This window comes from Macrosteles quadrilineatus, unplaced genomic scaffold, assembly GCF_028750875.1.
Source record: "Macrosteles quadrilineatus isolate MER2022 unplaced genomic scaffold, UCM_ALF_1.0 Scaffold_5__1_contigs__length_97177068, whole genome shotgun sequence".
NCBI lineage: Eukaryota > Metazoa > Arthropoda > Insecta > Hemiptera > Cicadellidae > Macrosteles > Macrosteles quadrilineatus.
The window spans coordinates 67,494,987-67,506,645 of NW_026542598.1; the positions used below are offsets into that span (position 1 = coordinate 67,494,987).

At 33.7% G+C, this 11,659-nt stretch overlaps 1 protein-coding gene across 1 annotated transcript in view; it reads right to left on the reverse strand.

The window, feature by feature from the left end:
* The window catches only part of LOC128994956 (sodium-dependent proline transporter-like), a 63,223-nt gene extending 53,877 nt beyond the window's left edge, over window positions 1–9,346 (reverse strand). The window contains exon 1 of the mRNA XM_054419809.1: window positions 9,263–9,346. Coding sequence (XP_054275784.1) covers window positions 9,263–9,308 — 46 coding nt within the window. The 5' untranslated portion in view covers window positions 9,309–9,346. The remainder of the gene's footprint in view (window positions 1–9,262) is intronic.
* Window positions 9,347–11,659: the final 2,313 nt, after the last annotated feature.

Sequence of the window (11,659 nt, forward strand, 5' to 3'; positions counted from 1 at the left end):
GAGCTATTCATGATAATGGCAGCATTACAGTTGCAACTGTGAATTAGTGGTTGCAAATGTGACATGTTTTACAGTAAGTGACAGCACTACATTTCTGTAACTGTGAAGAACTATTCATGATAATGACAGCATTACAGTTGCAACTTTGAATTAGTGGTTGCAATTGTGTACAGAAAATTAACAGCACTACATTTTTGTAACTATGTCACGAGCATGATAGTGACAACATTAAAAGGTTGCAAGTGTGAATTAATGGTTGCAGCTGTGACGTGTTGTACAGCAAAGTTACAGCACTACATTTTTGTAACTGTGACAAGCTACATGATAGTGACAACATTAAGGTTGGAACTGTGAATTTGGTGGTTGCAAATGTGACGTGTTGTACATTAAAGTAACAGCACTACATTTCTGTAATTGTGAAGAGCAATTCATGATAGTGACAACATTACGGTTGCAACTGTGAATTAGTGGTTGCAGCTGTGACGTTTTTACAGTAACTTGACAGCACTTCATTTTTGTAGCTGTAACGAGCTATTCATGATAGTGACAGCATTACAGTTGCAGCCGTGAATTGGTGGTTGCAGCTGTAACGAGTTGTACAACGACACTACAGAAGTGACAACACTACAGTTTTGTTAGTGTAACGAGCTATTCATGATAATTACAGCATTAGAGTTGCAACTGTGAATTAGTTGTCTGTGACGTGTTGTACTTGTACAGTAAAATGACAGCGCTACATTTTTGTATCTGTTACGAGCATGATAGTGACAACATTAAGGTTGGATGTGTGATTTAATGGTTGCAGCTGTGACGTGTAGTACATTAAAGTGACAGCACTACATTTTTGTAACAGTCACGAGCATGATAGTGACAACATTAAGGTTGCAAGTGTGAATTAATGGTTGCAGCTGTGACGTTTTTACAGTAACATGACAGCACTACATTTTTGTACCTGTGACGAGATACATGATAGTGACAACATTAAGGTTGGAACTGTGAATTTAATGGTTGCAAATGTTACGTCTTTTACAGTAAAGTGAAAGCACTACATTTCTGTAACTGTGACGAGCTACATGATAGTGACAACATTACGGTTGCAACTGTGAATTAGTGGTTGCAACTGTGACGTGCTGTGCAGTAGAGTGACAGCACACCGTTGTTGCCATGGTTACCGACGTGGGATGTTGCAATAACGTCTACTTAGTGGCCTTGTCATCACTTTTTATTTGAATCCAGAGTTCCACTTTAATATTCGCAGTAAGGAGACAAGACAAGCAATATTTCATATAAATTGGTGTTTAAAATGCCACCTCCGCATCCGATTCTTGTCTATTAGTGTTACTATTTTAAGACCAAGCCTTTATGAATTAAGACATTTTTTTCTCAACGAAATGATTTATTGTCACTGTATTTGACTCTTTTCCTTCTATTTCGATTTAACGTATTATGTGTTGTATTCTTAGCTCTCATTTTAGATTAGTTATAAATCTATAATTACCATTGGATTGATGTAAGTATATTTTAAGGTTTCGTGCCAGTCACCAAACTTAAATATGTATTCCTAATATTTGTGACCCGCGTCAATTGTTTTAAATATAACAACTTAGATGATCTATAGAAATAGATCTATAGAAATTAGTTCCTATAACACCGAATCTATCTCTCTAAATACTTCCACCAAACCAATAAAACTTGTGCTGTCATATTATGTGCCCACATATCTCAGAGTATCTCATTTGAGTGTCGTTATATCTTCCAAAATTGTATTTCTCAAAATCTGCTATATTTTTACAGGTTTGTTAGATGATCGAAGTTCTGTTAATTCTCAATTTCAACACTATGATGATAAAATTTTTCGTTTACACGCGTAATTTCGTATTCACTTCCTCAAAACTACCTCTACACTTTTAACCTCCTGCATACAATTTTTGTAATAAAAACATTAACTACTAATTTCAAAAAGTAATTTCCTTGTTTACCTCGACGTGTGAGCGAGGCAGGTGGTAATGACTGGGGATTAGATAGGCATTGCATCATTACTGATGGCAGACGGCTGAGCGCTGAGCGCTGAACGCTGAACGCTGAGCGATGCTGCCGATCTATCTGCGAGAGGAAATGGCGAAGAGATTGATTTATATCGCGAGGCAGGGCTGAGCCGATCGTATTATGTTGTTGTCGGGATTCAGGTGGTTTTCATTCAACCTTTTGTTGTTGCTAGTTGATTTTTAATGCATTTTCATTGTGTTTTTGCTGTGGTGATGCATTAGTAATGTATATGTTTATTGCAGTTAGGAGGATTTTAATTTAAAATAATTTAAATTAATTTAGTATGGTGTATCAAATTATGTGAGCAAATAGGGTTATATGGAGCATGTGGTTCCTGTCTTTGAATCAGGGGTTCAAACACTGTCAATGTTCAATAGTTCAAGCACAATAACAGTTACGTGGTTTGGAAGCCACATTCAACTATCAATTAATTATTTAAGATAGGGACGCAACCTAGGTGCGTATTTTAACCCGAATATGGGTGAGGAATGAAAGTAAAATTTTGTGAGATGATCTGTGTAGCTTTGTTACTATGATCAGCTGGTCAACCTTTCAAAATGATGTCACTCCATTCTACATTCATCCTTCACTCATATTTGAGTTGTACGCACCTATGGCATCCCCTTCTAAATTGAAAACAACAAATAGTAAGACAACAAAAACAGTAGATCTTTCAGGTAAGAAGAACCTTCTCTATATTTGAGCACTTTCAACTAAAATCCTTGCTATAGTTATTTGATTTCGTTATTTGTGGGTCAAAACTCGAATTGCTCGTCCAACTCCATAGAAGATTCACTCAAAGTAGGCTATAGATGGAATTTTGCCTTGGAAACACAAATCTACTTCTACATCGGTATAGCATATGTAAGAAAGGACAGGTCTCTTAGATGAAAAGAATTTTTTTCTTTTTCGGAGCACTTCCTACACTTACAGCCCCGCATTGATTGATTAAATCGATTAAAGTAAGAGTGCTTTACCAAGAGTATTAGATAAGAATGACTATTTAACCCCTTTACATGTGCCTTTGCGGATAAAACCCTTCACTATTTTACTGGTAGTTTATATAAATAGGTTAACTAGCAATTTTCAAAACCAATCGGCAATAGATAGGTAAAATACCCGCACCACAGCAAACCTGCAGACTAAGCGAATTTCCATTTGCCTGATTGGATTTACACTAAAATGTCTCCTTACAAATATCACCTTTATTTCTTATTTAAATAACAATAGTTTATTAGTTAAGTACTTAGGTTTGCTGCAACAGGGAGGGTAAAAAGGGGTGTTATTTTTATTGTAAAATGTTAATAGTTTAGTATGAAATGAATGCATTTTTAGATGCTTTCTATTAGTAGTATGTAACTAGTATTTCTGCCCATACCTCGCCACGGGAAGAAAACGTTGAGAAGATAAGGCTATTCTTCACTACCTCGTTCAATGCAAACTGCTGGTTGATTACGTCGCTTGTTCTTGATGTAAATTAATTTTATCAATGTCTATGTCACAAGGAAAAATACTCTTAGATGCGTTTTTTCCCAGTTGGAACACATGGCTCCGTCCAAATTCAATGGTTCGTGTGTCACTTAATTATGTACACAACATGACAATTATGTCTGCAACATGAACATCACAATTGCTGTATTTTTTAAATATATGATACTGAACTATTAATAAGTATACAAATGAAACAGAATTCCAAGGTTTGAAGAAAAACGTACTGTCACTTATTTTGATGCAATGTATAGGCTAATTCAAGGAAACGTAAACAAACAAACTAAAACCAAAACAAAAACAGCTGATGTATATTCAATATTTAAAATGTGATTAAATACAGCCCTTTAATTGAGGGTCCTGGCCTTAGGAGAGGGTGTATCGAAAACTGATATTTTTCGGAGAAGTTTCTCATCAAGAAATTTTATTCAAGTAAGCGGTTCATAGGCTTATGGTTTTCTCAAAAGTTCAGATCCTTGTTAGCTTTATATAGATACAAAAGGTGTGGTTAAATTTGCATGTATTGATGTATTCACTTTATTATTATTGGTAGTAATAGTTCAAAGTTGGTTCAACATCAAAACACAATAAACATCTTCCGAACAGACACATTCAAATGATAATTAATAGTTTTAAAATAATTTAGACTTCACATTAAATCTCCAAGTATGTTTTACGTATTTTAAGCTTGCAAAAGTAATTCGTTATTACATCGTTAAAAATTACATTACTTTCTATCTACACACCGAAGCCGAGAAGCCGAGTATATATAGTTAGTTATAAAGCTAGTTTTTATCCTCAACCTGATACATCATTTCATTGAATACGTGCTAAAATAACTACTGAGTTGACGCACGGATATAGAAGCGCCATGAATACACGATAAAGCTAAGTAATTAAACTGCGTGGTTGCATGTTATTGTTGAGGAAGCACCGTATCAAAATATAAATCTAGTCCCAAATTATTTTTACTAGAAATGTCACCCCTCCCATCTCAGTAAAGTACCGGTCCACAAGTTATCAGTTATTTTTCAGGTCGTAAAACAACAAGGAAACCATATTTTTAGAACGTAGAACCAATCGCTCCTACCCTAGGTTGTTTTACATTGAGAAACGTTTTATCACTCTTGTCTCGAAAATAAAGGTATTCAAATTACAGTATTAGACTTTCAAAAAACAATGAGACAACCGAATTACTTCTTGTATTGATAGAAGTCTATCGATACTTACATTCAATTTTAAGGATATAAATATGTTTACCTCCCAGGTACCTAAACCTCCCAACTTTGGAGGCTAGGATTGAAAAGATCATGGCCATGCATCTATGTTCTCCACTATGTCTTTGTAAATATTTATGTATATTCAGTGTTAGTATTTGTAAACATTCTATCCAACCGACAATATCTCAAGTAAGAGATGAAAAACAAAAAGTTTGGCTTAGCCTAGGACTGACGATAACGTTCCGACGTATAAACCTAGATCTCCACGATAAATAAATTTGATTGTAAGCTTAGATTATAACAATATTCAATAACGATCCAGAGACTATTTCTCCAAAATCTCCAAATAAATATGGACTATGGAGTTAATTTCCCTTTTATTCGTAAAGTGTGAAAACATATACGTTAGGTTTACCAGTCTCATCTGATTGTTATGATATGCAATACCTAAAATTTGCACACCAAAAACTGAAACAGATTGACATCGAGGTAAAAATAAATATACTGTACATAGTTTTCCACACAATATCCATCCCAGGAGCCCAGATTGACAGGCTGGGCACAATGGAGAGTAACTGTGTCCGTCTAACATCTACATCTGGGTATCAAATTGTATATATTCAACTGTAGTTAATTGGTTAGTTGAGTGACTAGGCCAATTTGTAAAGTTAAATTATGCAAAGAGGAACAGATATATTCATATAGGTAAATAATCAGTAATCATACAAACATATTGAACGAACTAATTAATCGACTTCAACTCATTAACAATTGATTGACACGTTGTGAAACAAAGCCGTATAGATGATATTTAGTGATTGACAAAGTTACGCATAATAAAGCAGTGTGATGATGATTGGATAATGTTTAATGTCCCTTTCAATCAACAGAAAGTTTTGTCAATACAACTTTTATTAAAACACACATTTATCGTGGACTTCAAAATTGTATAATAATCTCTTTACTTAAGTTTTCCAACGGAAACATAAATATTCCATACTAGAACAGGTCTGATTAGAGGAAGTGTACAATTGAATAAGTTGAATTATTAAATTTAGTTACTAGTAGACTTTTCATTCTATAGTAAATTTTAAAGCCAATTTTGGTATATTTCTTGCTGTTTACTTTTGAGTGTGCTGATCTAAACAAAAAATTTCTATAATTTCACGATAACTTTTGTTCTTTGGTCACAACAGCACAGGACAATCAATAATCTATATATATAAAAGGCAAAGCCCTCACTGACTCACTCACTCACTCACTCATAACTAATTCTCCCACTTCCCATTTACCTAGAAGGCTGAAATTCGGTACACCGATTCTTTGGGCATTAAATAGGAAAACTAAGTAGTTTTTATTCTGATCGGGCTTTCGGGCTCCGCCCCAGTGGCTCTGGAGTTTCCCATGTTAACCTTATGAGTACTCATATTTAAATGGAATTAAAGAATCTTAACAGCTGTTTCAATTAAACAAGTTGGTTCTGTTCTATGATGTTTAATAGCATTTAAGTTACAAGGATTACCAACAGGGTGCAGCACTATTATTTTTTTAAATTTATGACACGGCTAATTTGCAACAAAAAGGTGAGTGAGCGTAGCCAAAGAACTTCAACCTGGAGGCGAGTTAGCATAGCGAACGAGTTAACCTGAAGGCAAGTGAGCGCAGCGAACGAGCTCCAACCTAAAGGTGAGTGAGCGTAGCGAACGAACTTCAACCAGGACGTGATCAAGCCATGGGAACGAGCTCATCTTGAAAATTAAGAAGTTAAACGGGGCAAAGCCCGCGGGTACAGCTAGTCAATCATAAACACCTGATACAGTTAAAACTATTAAACTGTGTGAAAGGTGGATAAATAGCATGCAATAAAAATAAGAAGTAATTGCCCTTAATCATTGGCATACGTTATTGTTATTTATTTATACAATTTAAAACTCTCAAAACAGCTAATAAACAGTAGGTCTAAACACTAAAACGCGTTATTCACATATTGGTCAGAAACAGTTCCTTAAAATTGTCTGTCTAAAATTATAAACAATCCATATGGGAGTAGGACTATGTTTAATATATGGAATAAATATAAATTGTTTTTGGAACTCATAAGAATAACCACACACTTCCTACAATAATCAAATAATTTATATCTAATCCTATACCTCCCACAAAGTCAGCTATCTTTGCTTTGAGGAATATTACGAGTATATGCGCTAAGTACAATATTTCCACCCAAACAAAAACCGTTAATAATTCTTCTTATCCGTCGTGTCAAAATGTGCGCCGAGATGATTTATGTTCCCTGACAGAATGTTATCACACCGGAAATACACTACTGCGCTGCACACTGTGCGTTGAGCGTTGAGCGCTGAATGTTGAGCTGAGCGTACAACCGACTCTCGCTGCTCAGCCCGATTGCACACTTTCAAAGTCTTTTTGTGTTTGTTCGTCCTCGCGCAGAAACGTGTTCTCACTGAATGGAAAATAAAACATTCTTAGTTTATCCGATTTCCAAGTTCGACCAGATAGAAAATATGAATGAGTTTATACCTTTCATTCTCTTAATCCTGACTTCTTTGAATAAAGTGTTAAGTGGTGTAAAAGATAAATTGCATTGAAAATTGAAAGTATTTGGACACGTTAGTCTTCACCCGTACTTCAAAACGGAGTGTAAACAAACCTTGAAAATGCCCTATATAGTTTCTTCTTTTGTCTCCTTTCCACTTATTAAAAAATGCCTCCTATTATTCTTCCTTCCATTACTAAGCTAACATGGTGTGCTTAGTGTACATTTTGCTTTGATCCATTCCGTGTTTTAGTGTTAGATGGTTTAGTCACATTTCTTCACTTTGAATGAGAGCGTTATAGCACGTTATAGCGTTATAAACGTTTAAATTCGCGTAGGGAAAAGCCCTGTGGTCCGATTTGTACCATTTCAGATTATACCTTGCTGTGGTTGGTTACTATGACCGTGGTAAATTTCGCGTGATTTTCTTCAGCCGTTCAGGAGGAGTATATTTGTAAAACAAAAGCAGGAGTGTAGGAGCTTCGCTCGCTCCGCTTAATTAAGTTCGCTATGTAACCTGATATCATAAATACAGCATAACAAATTTTATACTTCTAAGGGTTGTGGAAAAAATCGAAACCCGATTTCTTGACAACGAACCGTCCCTCCACCATTCAAACATATTCCATGGCGAAGTTGATTTACAAACTCATTTGAATATAATATAATCTATGGTAATATAGTATCATCGATACTGTATTTCATATTATGTTGATTAAGGAGCATAGCAAGCTACTCGTTTACTCTAATGATAATAATAATAATAGTTAATTAATGCACGTAAAACTTGACCATTAAGATAGAAAAAGTTACACATATCTATAGTGTTTCAAACAATTATAGGCCTAATATTCTACAACCTTAAAAATTTTACTATTGTTAATTGTTTAACTAGTTGTCTAATTACGGCACAGGATAAAAATTTAGACTTTGTAATCCGTACCAGGCCTATATATAACGAATAATGTTTTTAAACTGAAATATGTTATTGTTATGTAACATTAATATTGAATCGACAGTGTACATCCTTCTTGGACGTTTTCAAACACGATAATTCCAATCAAAAAGTTTTCTAGACAAACTTTTAGAAATCTATCGTTACAACACTTTACGATATCCTTAGACAATTTAAAAACGCATTATTGCAAATAAAGATGTTACTATAAAACACAATTAGAACAATTAATGACCGTTTCGTTTCAACGCTTTATAATAAATATCCTTAAACGAATAAAAGTGCTTATACAGAATCTATTTAAGAAATATGTAGGCCTACATTTAAATTAAATTTTAACTCCTTGTCAACATCCGTAAACATTTTCACAATACGATAATGCCAATCAACAAGTTAGCAACGAAAATTATTTTGTGGCATATTCATCAAATAAATACATAACAACAATGAAAAATTGTGGAAACATGTAAAATCAATCTATTAAATGCTAATCTTTTAAGTAGATGTTATTTTTTATTCAAATGATTGGGAAAGTAGTTTAAACACTTTATAAAAGCTTACGAAATGTGAGAAAAAGCGTTTACTATCTTACAATGAGTTATTTGAGTAAATTATCAGAACAATATAATCTTAAAACACTTTACAACATCCTTTAATATTCAAAACACGTAAAATATGAATTAATACGTGGTTTTAAAAAAATGTTAAAAACATAGTTATTGTTTCAATACCTTGACAATAACCTTATATTTAAGAATTTCCAACCAAGAAGCTCTTTAGGAACATTACTATAAAATATATTCTTTACTAAGTACATAAAAACTCCTTAAACATTTAAAATTATAAAATTTTAAACGCGAAATAATTTTTGAAAAAAAAAATTAAGAAACATACGTGTTTTGACACCAGACAACAAGCATAGAAATTTCAAAAAAAATGTATTTATTATTCCCTTTAAAAATGCTTTCTACTCTACCATACTCTGAGTCAACTGACCGTGTGTTGAGCTGGTGAGAGGGATGTCCTCATAGTTAGGCTTCATGGTGATGGTGACACCACGGTGGGGGCGCGCACCGGACTGGGGTACATAGCCCGGGCACTCTCGCACGCACCTGCCCACGCACGCGCGCGGCCCTGACCTCATCTTGGATCCGTCAGGTGGCTGAGGTTAGGGGAGGAGGGATGACTGGATCTTCACAGCACAGAGGTCCAAAAGTCGTGGTACAGTTTCTGGTCATGTACTGTTTTTTTTTTTTTATCAATTAAGTTGTAATATTTCCAACAAGTCAAAAGACAACAATTGAAACAAACCGTTTTAATCTTGTTAATGCAACAAAAATTCGAATTGGAAATAAGTGGTGAAAAAATAGATAGAGGTTTCCATACAGTCGATATTAGGGTGTTTAGTCACAATTTTTTTAATAATCATCAAATCAAACTGTTATTTATTGAAAAGTAGTAAAAGGTTACAAAAATAAAATACACTTCCTAGTGAAACTAACAAATCTTAACTTTTATAATTATTTGCAAAAAATCTACTTTGAAATAAATGGGTGACAAAATTATACATGTGATAACTTGTGCAAATAACATTCAGGAAATAAGCCAACACAGACTGAAAGCCTAGTGGACTAGGTCTGTTATTAGTGACTTGGGTGTGCATAATGCTTTGTCTTTGTATTACAGTAATTAATAGAATTATATTTCAGGGTAACAGATCAATTAAATGCTTAAAAACAGTTGTATCTTTGATCAGAGGCAAGGGTTCTTTCCATCCCCCAATATTTTTTTATAAATAATTTTGAAAATCTAAATTTTGAAACATTTTATAATGGATATGATATTGGTGAAATACGTTTCTAGTGCTTATACTTACATTACTTAATCTGTTTGATTAATTCAGTGGAATAGATTATATACATATAAGTAACATATATGTAATATCCTTTCCTTTTAAAAACTGAACTGTTCTTGAAAGTTATTTCAGTTATCAATTTCTATTAGATCATACATAATGGTGATAATTTTATTTTTTTAACTTTTTTTAAATATAATAATAAAAGCTCTGCATTATTTATTGAGAGTTTGTAGTGGATATCTTTTAGCGAATTTCCCATATAGGGAATAAGCTATTACCGTAGTACTCATGGCAAGACCTGGATCCGGGACCGATTTGCTTTTTCGTTTTGAGGTCCCTAGAGGCCAAAAACACCATCCGTTCAAATTCATATATATGTGTCCGTTAGCACGATAACTCGAGCAAAAATGATCCGATTTTGATAAAATTTGGTACAAACGTGTAAACCTACATTTATTCGAACGAGTTCGCGAATCAGCATGATCGGACTATGGGAACAGGGGTTTATGGAGGGTTTTATGGTGTAAAAATAGATTTTTTCCATTTTTGGCCCTAAATTTCACAATTTCTTTCCAAACCATTTTGTAGAGCTTAAAAAAACAAATAATTTAGTATATTGAATATTTAGTATATTAGTATATTGGGTGTGTTGCTAGCCTAGTGGTTAGCGTTTCGGACTTCGGTGCAGGAGGGACGGGTTCAATCCCTGGCACATCCACAAAACTTAATGGGTTTGGACCGCTTTCCCTTAAAAGTGTTTGTGACTTCATACTACATTACTAAAATGCCGATACGAGCAAAAAAAAAAGAAGCGTTATTATGCGCCTAATGGTTGCAGAGAAAATTCCAAAAAATTGTAAATCTAAAATTTCCATGTTATTCTTATGGAGAATAAGTCAACTGTCAATTGTTGTAGTTTGCTTGTTTATGAACAAATTTTGTTTGAATTTGGAAAATACATTAATTTCTTCCTAAACTATTAAGATTTTACAACAAAAAACACTTTTTTACCCTCCCTGTTGCAGCAAACCTAAGTACTCGTTAAACTAATTATAGTTAAATAGGGAATAAAATGTGATATTTTTAAGGAGACATTTTAATGTAAATCCAATCAGGCAAATGGAAATTCGCTAAGTCTGCAGGTTTGCTGCGGCGGGGGTATTTTTATTAGTTTGGCAGTCCTATTGCAAAACATTAACTCTAACAACAGAAAATTTGTTATTCAATTAATTATACCATTATACATTGTAACTGGAGATGGGTTGATAAAAACATTGCAAGTATTTAATTTCAGAGTAGTCAGGAATAATGAACACACGATAAATAACATTATAATACCTAAATTAAGATTGATAGAAATAATAAATATACAGTTTATGTATGGCATATACATTATCTATAGCAAATCAATAGATTTGTATCTGTATCAATGTGATAGAATCAAATTGTTTTTGCACATAGATGTATGTATAATCTTACACTTACCTTTTGATTTAACTGTTTGGTATATAGCTAATACTGATATAAAAAAACCC